This window comes from Colobus angolensis, unplaced genomic scaffold (assembly GCF_000951035.1).
Source record: "Colobus angolensis palliatus isolate OR3802 unplaced genomic scaffold, Cang.pa_1.0 Scaffold225, whole genome shotgun sequence".
NCBI lineage: Eukaryota > Metazoa > Chordata > Mammalia > Primates > Cercopithecidae > Colobus > Colobus angolensis.
In genome coordinates, this window is record NW_012115433.1 from 2,514,556 (window position 1) to 2,536,905 (window position 22,350).

At 32.4% G+C, this 22,350-nt stretch overlaps 1 protein-coding gene across 1 annotated transcript in view; it reads right to left on the bottom strand.

Moving 5' to 3' along the window:
* The window catches only part of CDH19 (cadherin 19, type 2), a 100,400-nt gene that overhangs the window by 48,761 nt on the left and 29,289 nt on the right, over positions 1-22,350 (bottom strand). The window contains exons 2-3 of the mRNA XM_011944073.1: positions 17,587-17,891; positions 13,970-14,264 (exon numbers count right to left, since the gene is read on the bottom strand). Of these exons, the coding sequence (XP_011799463.1) occupies positions 13,970-14,264; positions 17,587-17,781 (490 nt within the window). The 5' untranslated portion in view covers positions 17,782-17,891. The remainder of the gene's footprint in view (positions 1-13,969; positions 14,265-17,586; positions 17,892-22,350) is intronic.

Genomic DNA, 22,350 nt, shown 5'->3' on the forward strand with positions numbered 1-22,350 from the left:
AAAATCAAATAGCTTCTGTGGTTTTGTTTACAGCTGGCATCATGAATTTTCTCATCACAGCCCAATTTTATAAACTGATACACTCTAATAGGAATCCATTCTATACTTCACTAACATGAAGCTTTCACTGTGGTCCTAAATAGTACGTATGCTTTGCTGTTTTGTCTTAACATTTTATAATGCTGTTTAACATTTGTTTTAATATCATACAACATATTTTATTGAAGAAGAATTTCTTCTTATTCATATAATTTAATGGGTAATACTTTTATTTGATTCAAAATCAAGAACAATAAAATGCATGAGAAGAAAACTCTTTGCCTCTCTTTTCCGAAACGTATTCAATTCCTTCAACCACTGGACTCGTAGACACTTACTAGTTTCAGATATTTTAAAGTGAATTTATTTAGTAATTTTGAAAAGTTGTTCCAACAAAATAGTTCATAGAGACCATCACTTTCATTGATCTATATTTGGCAAGACTTGTTCCTTTAACTATCCTTCTATGCACTGATCCACTTACTTCTGCCACATTTCCTCATTATAATCCTCTATCATTTCTTTCCATAAGGGGTTCCCATGCCTGGTTTCTAGATATATTTCCTATCTTTGGTTTCAGACACCGTCATCAAAACCATAACATTTTTAGAGTTGACTAAAATACATTTTAGAAATATAAGTCTTTAGAGCCCTTAAGCTAGTACTATACAAATGAGAACAAAGAAGTCCAGAAAATGCAATGACTCACAAAAGATGACCTCACACTTTGATGAAAGAAATATGTCATACAGTGAGGTTCTTTTTTCCAGTCCAGTTTTTTAGCACACTTTTTCTATAAAATAAATTTTATTAGATATATTCAAGGTATGCAATATGTTATGCATATAGATATTAATATGGTTACTATAGTGAAGCAAATTATATCCATCATCTCACAAAGTTACTCATTTTTGTGTGTGCATGGAAAGAGCAAGTATTATCTACTCACCCATCGCAAATCTCAAATATAATACAATATTATAAACTATAGTCCTCATGTTGTACATTAGATCTCTAGATTTGTTTATCTTACATATCTGTTACTTTGTATTCTTTGACTTACATCTCTCCATTTCCTCCCTCCTCATACCCCCGACGTGTTATTTTATTTTCTATCTTTGTACATTGAACTTTTTTAAAGATTCCACATATAAGTAAGATCATGCAATATTTTTATTCTGAGTCTGGCTTATTTCACTTAGCATAATGTCCCCCAGACTCATCCATGTTGTGGCAAATGGCAAGATTTTCTTCTTTGACAATACTTAATAATATTCCTTTATAAATATATAACACAGTTTCTTTATTTATTCCTCTATCTGATACGGGATTTATTTAAAAGAACTCATACAACTCAATAGCAAAAAGTCAAATAACCAGATTAAATAATTGGCAAAGAACCAGAATAGCCATATCTCCAATGAAGACACATACAAATAAATGGCCAATGGTTATATGAATGGGTTCTCAACATCACTAGTCATCATGAAAACACAAATAAAAACCACTATGAAATATCACTTCACACTTCTTAGGATGTTTATTATTAAAAAGACAAGAGATGGCAAGTGTTGGTGAGAGTATAGAGAAAAGGGAACACTTGTGCACTGTAGGTGAGAATGTAGATTCATGTAGCCATAATGGAAAACAATATGGAGGTTCCTAAAGAAATTAACAATAGAACTATTATATCACCCAGCAATCCCACTACTGGGTATTTATTTAAAGAAAATGAAATACACCACTAGTAAATATATCTGCACTCCCATGTTCACTGCAGACTTATTCACAATAGCAAAGACATGGAAAAACCTCTCATTTCTCTTGATTTCCCTTTGTATCTGATGCCAATGTGTACTCCTTACACATACCTGGATTATTGTGCCTGCTCAATAACCTACTGTACACCTGTTCTCTCAGGTCTCCTCTTGATCTGACCCATAGAGAGTACAGAGGCAGTGACATGCCAGAGCAGATGAACATTTTTTACTGATGCTTCATTTACTTGTAACCAAAAGATACTTCTTCAATATTTTTCTCTTGTTCTCTGCTAAGTGGGGAATCTAATGTAGCCTGTTAATAGATTACACAAAATAATTTCTCTGAGTGTGTAGAAAATCTAATAGGTCAAAGTCTTAGAAATTTTAGTGGATAAAAACTGTGATATTATAAATATTCAGAATACCACTGGCATATGAAATTGATGGGGATTTTAATTTCTGGGGAAATATTTACTATTCTTTCTTATGAAACTTGTGGCATTTTAAAAGAACCAAGGCTATGGAAATGGATTAACTCAACAATGTTTTAGAAATGTTTACTTTTTGGTAAGGACTATCAGTGAGTATTAAGTGATTCACTCCTTACATTTGTGTGTGTGAGAAGATGTTTATGTGTATATAGAGGCATATACATATATATATATATATATACACACACACACACAGGTAGATCTAAGTAATTGTGTGTGTGTGTGTGTATGCACATTTACTGAAAAGGTTCCCTGATGTTTAGCTTTGCCACTTTCTCATGAAAGGTTTCCCTATATTTGTATAATCTTATCTCTGATTCTCTAGTTGGCTCCACTAGCTATTCATTGCTGTAGGGCAAATATTATTCTCTGAACTACAGTAGTTTTGTCCTAGGCCTTTGCTCCTTATTAGAGCAACTCCTGTAGGTATTCTTCAATAAAATTGCCTTGCAGAGATTGCAGCATTCAGAGATCGCACCATTGCACTCCAGCCTGGCCGACAGACATAAATCTGTAACTAATTATATATCTGTATCTAATACATATATATGTGTGTGTATATATGTATTTGCCCTCTTCATTTATGTATAATATATAATTTATAAATTATATATTACATATAATTGTTTTTTGCTTTATATATTATATATAATTGATAATCCTTACCAAAGGACTTTGCTACATATATTAGATATAAGTTAGATAGATATAAATTAGATATACTTTGCTATATATAATTAGATATATTATATATATATATATATATATATACACACACACATTAAGAGGGCAAATATATGCAGCAGTATTTCCAAATATTTAATGCTTGTAGTTTTTCTCTTAATTTTTACTCAGGCCTTGGAAATGTTGGCTGTAAAATTTAGATGAATCTTAGCAATGGTTGATTTTTACAGGACCTAATTATCTTCGCTTTATTTTATTTAGCTATTTCCTACTTTCTTTTTCCTCTTTCAGTTATTATTGACACCATGATTTATAAAATACAGTTTAAGCAATTTTAAATCCTCTTAGTTTCTATTTTTTAAGAGAATTAAGCTTGTATGTTTTCCTAATCAGTAACTTATATTCTGCAGAAATCCTCAAGAAATAGTCAAGTAACATAAATTGATCATAATAATAATTAAATATAAAAGCAAGACAGCAATATAAAAATATTTAACACAATAGTAAATATTTATATTTTTATGAAGACTGGTTATTTGTAAGCAAATCAATTTGTACATTCACCTGTAGTTAGGAATTAGATTATAGTCCACATAAAATTGAAAACATTACTGTGAAACCAATAAAGTGTCTTTCAGTGGAAATGATCAATTGTCTTATAGTGCTCGTTTCCTAGTTAAATATAGGTTAACCAATACTTGTTGGTTTAGACAACGAATGTTTAATTCCTACATAATTTTTATAAGAACATACGTAAGCATTTCAGTATTTGTCTGTAATATCAGCACTGTGTCATGTTTGAGTCATAATGAATACCACCACAATGCTCTTTTCAAGTACTGGAGGATTTCTAGGCTTACGTAATTACTTCCGTTCATGTCCTGATTACTGTTTACTGTCAGAATCACTGACTCTGGTTGATGAGAAATGTGGCTCCCATCCCTGGTCATCCCATTTCCTAAAAACAACCCACTCATCACTATGAATTGCTGTTGTGCTCTAAAATATTATGGCTACTATTCTACATAAGAATCATTGCTTATAAAGGCCATATCTGTATCCTCTTGAAACTTTTAAAATCGTATTTCCATGGAAAATATATTTCAATTTTTTATATATGTAAGGAGAAAAATTTACAAAAACATATAAAGTACATCTAAAAATCCACTTCCATTTGCAATAAAAACTTTTTAAAATTAAGAATGAAAGGAAATGTTTTGAATCTGATAATGAATGCTTTTAAGCCTTGACAGTAATTATACTTAATTGTGAAGTGTTAAAACTTTTCCTCTGCAATAATAAAAGGAAAAAAATGTTTTTCTGTCACTATTATTTTTTTTCAGCATTGTACTGAACTTCCTAGACAATGTAATGAGGCAATACCATGCATTTCTAACACATTTATAGACAGGTAGATAAATAAATATTGGAAAAGAATAAATAAAATTAAATAATTAAAGTCAATAATATGTTTTGGTAGAAAATCAAATAAAATATGCATATAATTGCAGAAAAATATTAAATTCATAAATTTAACAAGTCAACAGGGACACAAAGGATATATAAAAGTGAATTTTTAAAATATATGAATATATATATATACATGCTGGTATATACATTCATGAAACTTATTTTAGTTAAATATATAATATATATGAAAAGAAATAAAATATTCAGGAATATTTAAACAAAAATCACAACCTCTGTAAAACAACTAAAGATAAATTAATGGCACAAGTAAACAGATGAAAATACTGGATTTAGGAATTAGATGACTACTTAAAAATAAAAAAGATACACAGCTTAAAAGCTGTCTCAATCAAAATCCTAGTAGATTGTATAAATGGTTAACTTGGAAAAACAATTAAAAAATAAATAAAATTTGTATGGAAAAACAAGGACCAAGCATGGCCAAGGCATTTTATGTTTGTCTGTTTACTATGTTTTGTTTTTGTCTTTGTTTTTTGAGAGGAAATCTCACTCTGTCGCCCTGGCTGGAGTACAATGGCGTGGTCTCTGAATACTGCAACTTCTGCAAGGCAATTTTATTGAAGAAGAATACCTACAGGAGTTGCACTAATAAGGAGCAACGCCTAGGACAAAACTACAGTAGTTCAGACAATAATATTTGCCCTGGAGCAACGAATAGCTAGTAGAGTCAACTAGAGAATCAGAGATAAGATTATACAAATATAGGGAACCCTTTCATGAGAAGGTGGCAGAGATGGACATCAGGGAAACTTTTCAGTAAATTCTGTAGGGTCAGTTTGATATCTCCATTTATCTGTCCATCTATCTAACACCAATTTTGGGATATAAAATTTGGCACCTGCTTTTTTTTTTTTTTTTTGAGACGGAGTCTCACTCTGTCACCCGGGCTGGAGTGCAGTGGCAGATCTCAGCTCACTGCAAGCTCCGCCTCCCGGGTTCCCGCCATTCTCCTGCCTCAGCCTCCGGAGTAGCTGGGACTACAGGCGCCCGCCACCTCGCCCGGCTAGTTTTTTGTATTTTTTAGTAGAGACGGGGTTTCACACTGTTAGCCAGGATGGTCTCGATCTCCTGACCTCGTGATCCGCCCGTCTCGGCCTCCCAAAGTGCTGGGATTACAGGCTTGAGCCACCGCGCCCGGCCTGGCACCTGCTTTAAACCATTCACATATATCAGTTTAAAACAGATTGTAGATCCAAATGTGAAAGGTAAATAATAAGAAACATAAGAATATGAATATTAGAATAATAAAACTTTCAGAAAAAAAGAAAAATAGAGGGGGAAAAGCAAAAATTTCAGAATCAGGGCAAATATATGTATATAATATTTATGGAAAACATATATTTAGGCTGGGCGAATTTTATATTTTTCCTCAATGCCCAAATCTCGTTTTCAATTTGTTAAACATATTTTTTGTTCCTCTTCCCAGGATGGATTGATTTTTCTTACTCTACTGAAGTAGGGTAGCATATTTAGGGTGCATTATCTGATAAGAACGTGAAGCATGGTACAGGTCATTTATTTCTAACCTCTTTGCCACTCTTCATTTGATGAACATTTTATTCTGATAGCATTAATACTTGTAGAGTGAATCTCACTACATTAGTGAATCAAAAATGAAATTCTCCATTTTATACTAGAATAGGTATTTCTAACAAAAGACAAATAATGTATACATGCACATTAATAAAATCTTTTTAGAAAAGATTTTAACATTAAATATAGAACCAGAAGAATATTCTTCATCAGTATTTACATCATTTAATGAGTTTCTTAGTTTAACTATTTTATCATACAGTGCCTTATGTTATCCCTTGTCCTTCTTTCAGATTTAACTAAGTCTTAAGAGAAGTTTATTTTTTGCTCATTTGTCTGACACATTGTTTCTCACATGCCATGGAAGAAGCTACAAGTACAAAGCAAATGCTTGCAAAATTCACTCTGGCTTATTTTAATTACTTAATAATAGTCATTTTGAAAAACAGAAAGTCCGGGACAAATGATTCTAGGACATGATGACAGAAAAATAGGAGTGAAGCAGAACTGTCTTGGGTAAAACTGGAGATCTGATCACTCAGTCTACCTTAAAACAACAGTGACAATATAAAATGACCACTAGGATAGCACACAAAATGGAAATAATGTAGCACGAATTGTGTACATTGAATTGCCACAGCCTTAAGTCCTATTATTTCCCCCCAATACACCATCCGGTAAGCAGAATTGGGTAACTATCAAATGATGGGAACTCTGAAAAGTTTAAATTAATGAGATCCTTGTAATAAAATTAGCAACGAATGCAAACAGAGAGTGAGAAAATGCTTTTCTAGGGGAATGAAGGGTCCAAAGTTCAGCATGCAACCCTGAGTGGGGTCACTGTGGCTGGATCAGAGGTGGCAGTGGAATTTGGAAATGGACTTGTAGTTTGTATCCATTCTAAGTGAAAAAAAGTGTACTTAGAAAAAAAAAATTCTCTTAGAATTGTATTTTAATTAGAGTAGCATATCAGTTCACTTATTCTGATAACTAACATACAAATATAATTATTACTGTAATCATCTTGGGTTCCATTATTGTGTGGATAGTTGACATTGTTTGTATTACTCTGGAGAGACTTTTCATGATTGCAAATTTAAAACATTAATTATGTATTTCTAGCTAGTTTCCGAATCTTGGCAACTTTTCATTGCAAAAGGTCTTTATAAAAATAAGTTCAACACAGTATTTGGCTTTGCTTATTTTATCAGTCACATTCTTTGCAGAAACTTATTGTAATATAGGTCAGTGGTCATTCACATTTTGGGCACCAGGGACCAGTTTCGTGGAAGACAATTTTTCCATGGTCAGAGTGGGGAGTGAGCATGGGGATGGTCTGGGGATGGTTAAAGTGCATTACAGTTATTGTGCACTTTATTTCTACTATTACTACATTGTAATACATAACAAAATAACTACACAACTCACCGTAATGAGGAATCAGTGGGGGACCCTGAGCTAGGTTTCCTGCAGCTAGATAGTCTCACCTGGCGGCGATGGGAGACAGTGACAGATCATTAAGCATTAGATTTTCATAAGGAACATTCAACCTCGCTTCCTCACCTGTGCAGTTCACAATAGGGTTTGTACTCCTATGAAAATCTAATCCCGCCGCTGATCTGACAGGAGACGGAGCTAGGGTGGTAATGCAAGCCACGGGAGCGGCTGTAAATACAAATAGGGCTTAGCTCTTTTCCCTCCTACTCACCTCCTGCTGTGCAGCCCGGTTCCTAAGAGGCCACGGACAGGCCGGGCGCGGTGGCTCAAGCCTGTAATCCCAGCACTTTGGGAGGCCGAGACGGGCGGATCACGAGGTCAGGAGATCGAGACCATCCTGGCTAACACGGTGAAACCCCGTCTCTACTAAAAAAAAAAAACTACAAAAAACTAGCCGGGCGAGGTAGCGGCGCCTGTAGTCCCAGCTACCCGGGAGGCTGAGGCAGGAGAATGGCGTGAACCCCGGGAGGCGGAGCTTGCAGTGAGCTGAGATCCGGCCACAGCACTCCAGCCCGGGTGACAGAGCGAGACTCCGTCTCAAAAAAAAAAAAAAAAAAAAAAGGCCACGGACAAGTACCAGTCCGTGGCCTGGTTGTTGGGGACCACTGACGTAGGTGACACAGGACGTAAACTTGTACCACATACTTGAAAGGAAAGTGTTAGTTTGGTCGTCTCTAGAAATTGCATTTACTGGTATATTTTTCATTTTTATGACAGAAAATTTTAGTGTGATAATAGCATCTTAACAGAAGATAATTTTTTGTGCGTGTGAAATGAAGCATTCTTGTAATGTTTCAAGGTGCTAACCTGTACAAAACTACATAGAAAATTTAAAGATTGAGAGCATTAATGAAAGCATCCATAATAATTTATCCAAACATCAGATGTATTCTGCCATCAGTGAGTAAAACCTGAGGTAAAGGTAGTGTAACTCTGTCTCTGCTGAGTTATGTAAATTTTATTATTAACCAGGAGTTATCCTGAGGAATTAACTATTCTCATGCAGATGTTTAACATGGCTTACAAATCTTTATTGAACGATGTCCTCCCCTGTGTCACATAGAATGCTTTATCCACTGGTGATTACAGGAGGCATATAAACAAAAACTCATAAAAAGTGAAAAATTTTCACATGCAGACTAATTTAGATATTATGTAGGCAATACAGAAATTAGCAACCTGTGGCAAGGGCATTTTATAATTAAAGCTTACATTTATTATGGAATGCTAAAGTACAGTTGCCACAGTATAGTATAGTGTTTGAATGCCAAGATTTCAGCTGTAGATTTCAAAATGACATTTACTTTAGTATGTTATATTTTATTGGCTTTGAATTCAATAGTAAGAAGACTAACCGTTCTTTTCTTACAATGTAGATAAAAATTTAATGGGAAAGCTATTTTTACATCCAGTTTTAGTACAAGTATACTTTGATTAATCTGAAACAAATTTATTGAGATATTGGGTTGTAAAATTGTCAACTGTAAAGCAATGCAGATCAAATAATATTATAGTGATCCACATTCTGCATCTATAATTTCTGCAACAATAAAACAGGTATAAGATGAATGAGGTGATCAAGTGATCAAATACATGACATAATAATTTTATAAGTGTATCTGCTCACTGCTTCACATTGGGAACTAATTTTATAAGGATAATTATTTTTCTACCAGTACCGACTGACCCATTCTTGCTGCATGTGTACTTGAGTTGCAATTACTCTACAACAGACAATATTTTCCCACTTGTCATCTTAACTGGGCAAAGCATTCTTCAAATTTTTTATTTTTCTGTTCATAGTCACCTAAAAACTAGGTCATTTTTATTATTTTTATGCTGTATTTTTGACACCTCTACTTTTTATAATCTGAGTTCATGGAATTTAAGTAAAACAAATTAGACTGTGTTTAAGAAATCAAATAATAATATATTCAGAAGAATAAGAAGAGAAATTCATCCCAGTCTCAATCATGTTCAACACATGTGCCCAAAGGCAAGAGATTTATAGAATCTAATTTTCAAATGTGATAAATTTTAAAAATTAGTGATTTTTATTTTCCTGAGAATTAACTGAAATTAAATTTGTATAGATTTCAAACACAAAGATTAAGGTGAATTTAATATTTCTATAAAAGTTCTCCTTTATGACATACTGATGATGAAGAATATTAAATTTTCTGTATGCTCTTCCAAAAAATGCAACTTAAAATATTATATAATAATTACAGAGATCATTATAACCTACTATATTTGAATTTAAAATCTGAAATGCCATAATAAGCTTCCTTAAATAGTAAGGTAAACAGACTCTTACTCATTAATTATCCCCATTCATTTTCAAAAGCATCCGGTTTTGAAAATAAAAATAAATGGTCATTGCAAGTGTGAGGAATGTTGGACACTTGCTAATATTAAAATGATGCCCTAAGTGACCACAGCTATGAAAAATTTGGTGGAGGATATTTATTTGGAAGAGCTCCAAAGAGAGTGGAGAGAGAATATTTTTACTAGATAATATATCCTCGCTTTTTAAGGCAGAAATATGTGAAACTAAATTTTAAAGAAGTTAGGTTTTAAATGGTCCTTTTACATTTGCACATACACAAACATATAAGCAAATAAAGTGTATTAACACTAATGATCATTCATAATGTGTACAATATTAATATTTATTTATTATGGCTGTTTTCCATGTAATGTGACTGTCTAAAGTATGTTTCACTTTTAGCAGGATTTTGTACAGAATTTGCAGAAGATAAGTTACCCAACTCTTCTTTGTCTTAACTGTTTATTAAGTAGCATATTACATGTATTTTAAATGCCCCTTCTTTTTTTTGACATTATAAGCTTTTAGGTAAAACTAACAACTATTATTGAAATGAAGATTATATACCTGATAGACTGGCTCTTCAGATACAATTTCAGAATGATTTCCCTGAATTACACATCTCCTGATATCTTCTATTTACAGTCTAAACTATTCTAATCTCTTATTTAGCATTTTTGTCCACCCAGGTACCCATTCATTTATTTATTCAAACCTTCCAAACCTCAGTCATTCTTGTGGTCTAATAAATCTTATATTTTTGCATGGCAGAAAAATAATAACTTTGCAAATCCAAAATGACAAGTGGGAAAACATAATGTTTTATCTCAATTCTACTTGAAAGTTCTAGTTTGAAAGTAACTGCATTTTAAATATAAATGCCATCAGTAAAAGCTCATCATTACTTGTAAATAAATGTGTGTTTAATAATCAACAAGTTGTTAATAATTTTCCTGATTTTTTCTCATGACATAATGAAATGGATTCCTTTCAGTAATTCAAACCAAATTCTGAGTTCAAGTGCAGATTCAAATATAGTAATAGGCAGTTCACTTCAATACAACAGAAATATGTGTAAGAAAAAGAAATAGTAAAATGTTTGCAATAGTTGTTTTTGAAGAATAAAGTAACTGGCTAGGAAATTTTGAATTAAGATCAAAATTCAAAAACTTAAGCTGTGGATATAGAAAGATAATGAAGAATTAAAGTTATATTTAGGTAATATAATCCACAGTATATATTAATTTAATACTGAGATTGAAGAAAAAAGATAAAACACATGTAATTTTATTAACTGATTTACTTACTTCACAGTCAACAAAAATGCACGAATGCTTCAGAAGGAAACCATTGCTAGAAGGTTGGCAAAGCAATAGAAATATTCCCCTATTTCCATATTATATAACATTTCTAATGGCAGCTGACCATCACTCAGTTGGCCTCTCCCTCTCATGGAAAGGTATACAAAGTGCTCATTAGTTCTTACATGATTTCATACACAGCCTGGACCCTAACTGGCATTCACACAGTATGTATTGATTACACAAATTGAAAATAAAATTTGTACGTATATCTCAAATTGCAATGCACAAAGAGATTTGTAATTGCCAGATATTGCATAGACCAAACCATCTTTTGCAATCTCTCTGAACACCTACAGTGGGGCTGCACTGATACCATGATACCAATAATTCTCTTGCGGGCTCACTACCCAACTCTGTAAAATGGCTGTTTTGTACCTCCTCTTCTCTAACTAAAATTTTACCCATGCGCTCTCAATTACTGCCTTCGTGTTATGCTTCACTGATAAAATAGAAATGTTTATTAACTGGTTTGTTATGAACAAATATGTTAATCTATAATCTGTCCCTTCTATAAGTACAATGGATTCCATGACCCTTTCTTGTTTTTTTTTTTTTTTTTCAAGAACAATTTTATAGAGGTTATATCCCTTTTATTTTGCTTCAAAAAATATTATTCTCTGGGATCATTCCCCATAGTATATAACTGTGCTGTTCATTTTCCTTTCTTAAAAAAACAATTGAATAGTTGTAAACAAGCAATAAATCCTCTTGACCTTCATCTTTTTCTACCCAGCATCTCACATTTCATTTTCTCCCTGTGGCATAACACCTTTTAGACTTGGCTTAAATCATTACTTCCTCTTATTCTTCCTTTTATGCCATACAACAGTCTTCAGCATACTGTAATAGCACAAATTAAACCACTGTACTTATCAAAAAACCAAGAGTCTTCAACTCACCAAATCAAAAGTCAACACTGCCTTAATCTTAGCCTCACAGCAGCATTCCACATGGTTAAGGGATCTCTTCTCTTGGAACATCTTTTCTCGTATCTTTCCCTTCTTCCTACAACACTCGCCAATCCCACTCATCTAATTTGCTTGCCAACTGCTTTTTGCTTAACAGTTAAGTCAGCCTGGATGCTTTTCTCTTCTCCAGCTACATTCTCTGCCAAAGGGATCTCATTCATTGTCATGCCTGACATGCGTGCTGTATGTCGATGATTCCCATGTTGATATATGCCATCCTGAGCACTCTGCTATGGATTCTCTTTTCCTCGAATGTGGCATGGATGGCCTCTTCGTATAATTCACCTCAAATATCACCTCCTAAAATGTCCCATTTCCTCCAGACAATTAATAATCATCATACCTCACCCATACATAACACTTTTATACTATACATGATCATATATTACCTCCTTTAATTAAAATAACTATTTCTTATTTGTATATAACTAAAATATGTTTCATATTAGCAGGTAACTCCTTTATCTCCTTTACGATTTTATCTATAGTTTCAAAGGAAGATTCCTAGCATTTAGGTCCATAATAAATGCTAGGAGAAGAAGAAGAGGAGGAGGAGGAAGAAGAAGAAGGAGAAGGAGAAGGAGAAGGAGAAGAAGAAGGAGCAGCAGTAGCAGCAGCTGTGGAGGAAGAAAAGGAAGAAGCAGAGGGAGGAAGGAGGAAGAGAGGGAATAAGGAGACAGAGGGGAGGGCAGTAAGGGAAAGGAGTGGAAGGAGGAGAAGGAGGAGAAGGAGGAGAAGGAGGAGGAGGAGGAGGAGGAGGATGAGGAGGAGGAGGAGACGAGGAATATGAACTGATTCTTTGCCTAGCTACCAAAACAGAGGAATTTAAACTGCTATTTACATCCAATAATAATTTGTCTTGATATATATACTACACAGGCAAATTTGTTTCTGCTGTATTTAAAGACCTATGTTCCAAACAATGTAGAAATACATCTTTAAGTTCCTACCTGGAATGTTAAAAATGAAGAATGAGGAAATTTTATGATGAAATACGTATTTTTGAAATCATTGACTAATGAATCAAGTAATGAAGTAAAGTGGTTACAAACATGTTGCCATAATTTAAAACGGCCATTATCAAATCACATTTATTTGTCACTGTTAAGTACATTTTTTAATTAAACATGCCATTATATTGTGCTACAAAAATTTTTTGAGTGAATGACTGAGAGAAGTTTTGCATAATCACAATTTCCCCTTTACTGGAAAGACATTTCTAATTTCCAAGACAGTCAACTCTTATATCTTATGTAAACCATTCTCTCCTAAATGCATTATACTTAAAATATTAACAGCAACAACACTAGGTTTTGAAAAGTATCTTCAAATAAATGCAGCCACACACAAGTGTTCAACCACTTGCTTTTGTCTTAGTGGTTTTATTTAATGGTTTTGATATATACAGTAGAATCTAATAAATGCACTTTTCCTATTTTTATATGCATATCTTGCAGGATTAGCTTATTTGCTTTTATGAAATACAAAAATATATTTTGTTTTGAAAAAGAAATTTTTGTACTTAAGAACCTAGTAAATGAACAAGCTAAAAAATTTATGAATTGCTCAAATAAAGACGTCTAAACTTCTTTTGCTCCTGTGAAGATTGAGGTATTTTAATAACATTAATGTGTAGTATCATTTTTTCAAAATTTTGATGCATAGTCTAATTTTTCAAATATTTTACTTAAACATATTTGTAGAAGGAAGTTCTAGTATAGAACCTTAAATCATCTACTTCAAAACATATCCTTGAAATTTTAAACCTGCTTTCATTGTTAATATATCTTTGATGTAAATTAATATGCAATACCTTCTGGAGACATCTCTGGTACAATGGCCTCATAAGGTTCATCTAGGAATTTTGGTTCATTGTCATTGATATCCGAAACTTTGATGACAAACTCAGACTCAGGTTCCACAGCCCTTCCAGTAGTGATGTCTATTACCTGGGCTCTTAAGGTGTAGAGGGATCGCTCCTCTCTATCAAGCTTCTGTATGGCATATATGTCACCTGTTCTTTCATCAATGATAAAAGTACTTCCAGCTCCAGCTCCCAAAAGCTTGTACTGGAAAGAATTGTTTCCATTGTCTAAATCAGATCTTAGCTGCAAATGGAAAGAGGGATCATTTAGTTTCCAAACATCTGAAATGGGCAAATCAAAATAAAGATTTTCTTTTTATATATGTTAATTATTCTCCAAGTTAATGATTTTATATTGTTTCCATATTACATTAAATGGGGTAAAATATTAAATGTCAAGATTAAAGTCTATCACCAGGGAGAGGGGAGAGTGAATAATTAGTATAAAGAACTATACAAATTTCATTATTCTTAACAGAAACAATACTAATTGGACAGTAAAGCTTCTTTTGTAAGTTATGCACAACATAGTTGGTCCAATTTTGATTTATAATCAAATAATCAGTCACTAAAACCATACTCTCAAATATTTATACTAGACTGGGTCCTAGAGACAGATAGAAAGATAATTTGCTGACATTTAAACACTGATGTTCGGTCTCTTGGCTGGAAATGCATGGAAACAAGAAAATATTAGGGTGAAAAAGAGGGTTCATTTTCAACGAATAATAATAAAATTTCAATTCAATAATAAAAATAATCTTGACTTATTATTTGTCATAAAATCTATAAATTGCTTTTTATTAGTGTTCTCAATTAATTCTCATATCAATATTATGAAATACATATTATCGATATGATCAATTTTTCTATAGAGAAGAAAAGTGAGATTTTGTTTTACAAACTTTTTTCAGAGTCACATGATCTTTGTATAGATTTAGGATTTACACCACGAGGCTATCAAATCTTCTACGAGGCTATCAAATTTCAGATTCTCCACTGACAACAACTCAGTTACATGTTCTTTAGCCTTGGGTTTTAGCTAGAAAGTATAAAACTTTCTTCTCAATCTATTCTATCTAATTATCAAATACACACTTTCAGCCTGTGCACTCATTTCTGTATTTTCAAAAGCAAAGTAAATTTGTTCATCATTCATACTGTTGAGGTATTATTTAGAATTTTTAATTTATCTGTAACAAAAAAAAAGTCTAATTCTGATATAGTTAAAATGATGGCATAGCTTTTCATATCTAAATTATTTGTGTCTAGGAGAAGTATGTCATGGTTCCCTAATTGTGAATCCATATTTTCTTGATTCACCATTTATGAAAATGCTCTTATTCAAAGTAAGAGTTCCTCTGCAAATTTACAAATATAACCATGAAATCAGTTGTAAACAAATTCATGATTTTTCTGATGGCTCAAGTTATAATTTCTTATTCTGGATAAATTAATACACTTTCAATGTGGCTGTGGAGAAAATCTAAAGGTATTAGTAACTAATTATGAATTTCAACAATGTGCTGAATATCAATGCCATGTAACGAAACAAATTGAGAAAAATAACATCCAGATTGTGTTTCTGCTAATACCTCTTTTAATTTGGTAGTTCTTAATTATTCATAAAAGAAATTCTTTATTCAATGATGTAATAAATTGAGGAAAATAATTATACAATCAAATCAATATATCAAGTGAGCAATGTATGGCTCATATTTTTTAAATGATATCATTTCAATATGGTTTGATAATTTATTTGATATTATAATGAAGATAAATTAAGTTTAGTAATAAATAAATATATTGCAAGTATATGTGCAGTGTAATTTTCAAAGACAAGTGAGATTGACATTTTTAAGACCCAGATTTAAGGGAAGACAGAAACAAAAACAAAAAAGCTTACTTGAACACCTGCCTTTTAGTGTCACAAAATGCATGTGTTAAACACATTTCAATCAAATGGCCTCTAGTATTATACAATTTTCTATACTTCTATTCAAAAAATATTTTCCTAATTAGGCTGCTACTATCAATTTGCTAAACAAACATCATTTCAAATTTTCACTTAATTGTACTTCCCAATCTTAATCATTTTTCAAACAAATGGATCAAAGAGAGTTATCTTGAACACATCAGCTAAATTGTGTATTTACTAACTCTTTTGACAAGCCCCTAAACATTCATTATTATTCTTTTTGAAATCAGTGATCTGCTTGTTTTAACTTGATGAATTTGTGTAGCAGAAAACCATTTTTCAGAGTAGTTTCATAAATATTTTTATAGAGTGGAAACATAAGCAAAACCAATCACTGTGAGAAAGGAGGTAACCAGAGATTCATGTGGGGCATAGAAACAAACAAACTAGAAAATGAGACAGCCCCAGAGGTAGCCTGTGTTCCAACTACACTGCTGCACTTCCCTACAACACCTTATTTACTAAAAGTCAACAGCTGGTTTTAGCCTGTCACCCCATTCAGTGATGGGACAGCTTATGGTGCTCTGTGCAGTCTACTGTAAAGGTATCCAGAGACTCAGTTACCGAGTCAGCACCTGACTGTGGACCTTGTTAGTGCCAACTGTGCATACTATTTACCTGCAGTTTGAGTCAAAAATAAAAGGGGATGAGAAATATTACTTATAACATGTGTGTGTGTGTGTGTGTGTGTGTGTGTTCACAATACACCCTCCTCCCTACACGTTTGGAAATACTTGCCTAAAATCCTAATCTAAGGCTTTGGTTGAATGTACTCATATACACTAGGGTGATAACATAGGTGAAGTTCTGTGGAATCCAGATACCATACTAACACTGCAGCTCTCCTGAAAGGGCTAGAAAAAGAGAGTTAATACATTTTGAGTGCTTCACCCTTTGGGCCCAATTAAATTTTAGTGCCAGTTAATTAGCAGTTAAACTTATTTCAGTTCATTTATCTAGAGAAAAAGCCTTGTGGAAAAGGATATGATACTGTAATCACCTTTGTTTAAAGGAAATCAAATAATAAAATACAAACCAAAAACATAAATAGAATTTGCTTTGTCTCATTAAGGAATTGTTCTTAAAATATATTCTTTTAAGAAAGTGAACATAATATTCCTTTTACTTTACTAATCAATCGAAGTGTGTAGGCTCCAGAAGCTACTTAATTGTAAAAGAATATGGTATTAACCTGCTTCATTAAAAATGAATGAGGGGTAAATCAACAGCTACTTAGTGTAATAGAAAATCAGGCTAAATACGTTGGTAAATGATATTTGTCTCACTGTGACTGCTTAGATCCATGACCAAAAATAACACCATCAAGTTTCCAGATGTTGAAAGTGAGGGCTGCATTTTCATAAGGGATACTAACGTGAAATTTAAAAACCAGAGCTATCCCTTTTCAAGATTTTAGTGGATGTTTTAGGTGCTTGCAAATCTGAAACAATTATTGATGTGATGTTTGAAGCTCTTCAATGGTTTCACTGTCAAAATGTGGATGGAACTCATCAAATCTCCAAACGTCTCCAACATATTTATTTACATTGTTGTGCTATTTACTGTAACATTTTAAATAAATAAGTACCCGGCCGACGTGATGACTAGTCGTATTCATTTCCTCTGGTACAAAAAATTGGTTCCACACCCAGCCACGCTTCACTCTCAGATGAGATCCTACTGGCTGCTGGACTTTCTTTGTTTGGGAGTTTTCTGTTGCTCCAAGACAAGGCCATAGGAGAGGAATTCCCAACATAAAAGGCACCAGTAAATAACAATTCATTGTGTTGACTCTTGATTCCAACTGTTACTCTTCAGAGAAACAGGATGTCACAAACAAAAATCTTGCTTTCTTTTATAATCTTTTTTTGCTCCTGTGTATCTTCTATATACCTAAAGCGTCAGAAACAAAACAAAATTTGACATTTTAAAATAACATTTTCTCACATAATTACTAAAGACAGGTTACAACTTCTGCATATGATAAAAATGGAATAAAAATATACATTTAATTTATCTTCCAATTAAGCTGGCTAATTATATTTTGTAGCTCAGTAATAATTTGATTAGAATAATTATAAATTTTCACTCAGGCACTGCTAGTTTTAAACTGCAGTCATAAATCTGCCTGAAGGTTGAAAGATTGCTCTGGGAGTCTCCTTGATTGACAGCTGACATTGAGATAGACTTCCTTTTAATTTGACTTGCTTACTTCCTCTATTCTTTCTCAGTAAAACTCAAACTATCTTATTAAAGCAACAGTCAATCCAGGAGGAAAAAAAGTCATATTTTTCCTCTTTGTATTTGACAGAGATAAGCTTCCTCAACCAATTTCCCAAATTATGATATTTTATGTAGTAATTAAATAGACAAAATGGCAATTCAGCTTAAAACTGGTGAATTCAATAATCAGTTATACTGATGCTATAAAACACTAAATAGAAAGCTTGTGCAAGATATTTACTCTTTAAATTTCAAAGATATGGGGAAGAAGTGGTTATCAGCTTAACAAAAAAATCATCTTAAGACAATAAATACAAAATTATAGTGCCTGGGTAAGAATGGGTGAATGTTTGTAATATTTAAGAATGATATGAGATGTATCTTCTATTATTTAAATACTAAAACAAAAGACTCTGCCTACTGAGTTTTACATTTAAAACTTTCCATTGACCAAGGCTGTCTCTTCATGATGGGTAATTCTAATCCTTACATGTAATTTAATAGTTTTGCATTTCCAACATCTACATCCAGCCAAATTTGATGTTTTTCCTTGGCTTCCATGAAGAAAAAATAATTTTGTAAGCTTCACAATGGAGTTTAATATCATATAATCAACAGAAAAGCCAGAGTTCGTGTTAGGACTTTTTCTGCATGATTGTGTTTTGAATCTTCTGCATGTATTTTTGAATGACTCCTTAGAGATTTTTTAGGTCTTTGGCTCCTGCTAAGAAGAGTTGTTAAAAAACACCTAATTAAGAAAGTACACAGGGATTCTGTGGTCCCGGTGTACTCCTTTTAAGCAGATGTACTCCTTGTTAAAAGTTTACTTAGTGAAGGTCATAGAGAAATTCAGCTGAGGTGAAAAAGGTGAAATTTATCTTTATGTTGCGTATTTGAAATTCAGATAAATCTGTGCTTTAGAAATTGCTAAAATATGTATTTGCGGTAGCTGATGAGTAAGAATATTTGGAACTGGTACAATATTATTCATGAGAAAGATACTTTTTATAAGTTTGGCAAATTATCACCAACACTGATATGAAGTTAGCTGGCTGTGTTTCAGTGAATATAATTTTTGTGAAATTTATATTATGGTATTTTGATACATATAAAGATATACAAAATAGTGTAATGAATACCTAGGTATCATTACCCTGCTTCAGTAATTACCAACATATGGTCAATATTGTGTCATCTCTATTCATGCTCACTTTTTAATATTAAAACCAATTTCAAATTCATATCATTTTAACCATTGGAGACACGCACACACATATACATACACAAGTATAAATGCTACGTAAGTGTGTGTACACACCCTTAAAAATCAAAGTCAAAGTTTAAAATTAAGAAAAACTTTTTAATATAATAAAATATTCATAGTGTTCAAATTAAAAATCTTTGTCTTTGAATTAAGACTTAAATATGTTCACACAATACAGTTTTTTGATACATTTCTCAAGTCTCATTTGGTCTACAGATTTCCTCTCTCTGATTCTAATTTTTCTTTCCATTTATATGCTGAAGAGTCAAGTTTATTTGTCCTATAGACTTTCACATAGTCTGAATTTTGATAATTGTATCACTGTTGTGTGATTCAGTATGTTTCTTTATCCTCCATGTTTTAAATAAATGTTTAGGGGCATGATTAGATGTAATATAAAATATTCATCAAACATATTCATAGCCAATTCCCGTTGTATGACATCTTTAGTAGACTAGGATACAAAATATATGTTCAAGAAACCAGAAGAAAGTTTGAACGTGTTAAGTAGAAAAATTGAAAATAAAATAAAGATTAAACTTTTAGAGAATAATACTACAATGTTTGTGATGAAATACACTGTATATGATTAATGGCATATTATTCACGCTGAGAAAAAAGACAGATTGAAGACAGAAGTATAAATCATCTGAAAAAACATAATGAGGAAAAGTTAAAAAATTAAAAATGAATAAACTATCATTGAGTTGTGAGACAATTTCAAACATTCTCATTTATATACAATTGCAGTTTCTAGAACCAATGAAATTTAGAAACTCATACATGCAAAATGCTTAACAAAACTTAAGCACAGATATTAAAAAATATTATACCAAAGTGCATCATGATTAAATTACTCAAAACCATTAATAATGAGAAAATCTGAAAGGTAGTCAACGACATGTTATATACAGAATAGCAAAGATGAAGTTGATAGCAGATGTCTCATCTCAAACAATGCATGCCAAATGACAGTGCAGAAACATTTTTAAAGTATTGAAAATGAAAAGAAATCAATTTAAGTGAGATTTTCTCAAACAATCACAGTGATTTTTATAAAGAGATCAGCTGAATTGAAAGAGAAGAAACCAAGCAATCAGGTATTGGAGAAGCTAATTCAAAGAACAAGTAAAAAGTTAAAGAGGTAAGCCTTTAGACACTTACTGCAATGGTATAAGCAAGAAGTTAAAACCAAAGAAATTTTTGCATCTCCTTTTTTCATTTCCTCCATGGAACAACACTCTAATTGAATCAGAGGATAAGCACAGACTTGTGGATCATTCCATTATAATGGTAGTGCTACAAACATCTAAGTCAATTTTATGGACTCTGGGGTCGGGGGAGTGCAAGGGGAGTGTTAAGAGTGAAAACGTACTAAGTACATTGTCAGAGCGGGAAACGGTCTTCAAGGTTTCACCCACTTTACTCAGTAAGGAGATGCTTGAGAAATGCGTCAGATGAGAAATGTCATCAGAAATGCTTGAGAAAGAGCTCTGTCCAAGGCCACAGATAAAGCCCTCTTACACTTCAACCCTGGGGCTAGGAATGTAAACACAGAAGAGCGTGACCTAACAGAAAGGGCAGTCAGTCTCCTTGACTGCAACTCCCTCCAGAGAGTGCAGTGCACTGGTTGTGCATCAAATGCAGTGTGACAAGGGAATGTTTTCACGGTGAGTACTGTACTGCCAGGTCAAGTCTTTATAGCTGCCTATAGCCAGGCCTGAACAAATCACATTTGTTACCCCAAAGCCATATTCCTAATCTTCGGTAAAGGAAAGTGGGATGAAGACTCTTTTTGGTGTACAGCATCAGCACACAAGGGGAACTCCAATACAATAAATCATTAAAGAAGTCCTTCAAGAATAAATAAAATAATACTAGAAAGAAATCTGGATCTATGCAAAAATAGAATCACCAGAAATGGAAGGTATATCAGTAAATAGAAAGACCTTTTTTAATTGTATTATCATCAAAGGATAATTGGCTGTTAAAGCAAACATAATAACAAAGGATTGTGGGGCATACATCATTTGCAGAAGTAAAATGTATGAAATTAATAGCATAAAGGTTAGGAATATGCTATTTTAAGCTCTATAAACCATATATAAAGTGGTATGATAGAACTTAAAATAGATTACAATAAACCTAAAGCAACTACTAAAATAAAGTAACAGAATTTACTACAGGCTACAAAATAGATAAAACTGAAGCCTAAAGAATACTCAATCCAAAGAAGAAATAAAAGAAAAAAGTGAGCAAAAGACAGGTGAAAAAAACATACAAGTAACAAAGTGGTATGTTTAATATTAATCATCATAATAATCACACTAAATATGAATGGGATAAAAAAAGTATGACATAAAGATTATTAGATTTTTAAAAAGACTCAACAATATGTCTTTAGAAATTATTTAAAATATAAAGGTTCAGTAGGTAAGAATTTAAAGAATGAAAAACACATATCTTGTTAACGCTAGTCAAAAGAAAGCTACAATGGCCATAATATTAGATAATGTAGATTTTGGGGCAAAGAATATTAGCAGTGATAAACAATATCATTTCATAATAACAAATTTCATAATTATAAGTGATAAACAATGTCATTTCATAATTATAGATGATAAAGCCATTTTATAATCTAAAACAATATCATTGTATAAGAATTATGTCAAATCATTAACAGGGCACAACTATTCTAAATGTTTATACACTTAATAACAATGCCTCAAAATAGATGAAATAAAAGATGAAATAAAACCTTATTGTATTACAAGAAGAAACAGACAAATTGATAATGCAAATTGATTTATTTCTATTCAACATTATACTGAAAATTCTATCCAATGAAATAAGAAATTAGAAGCA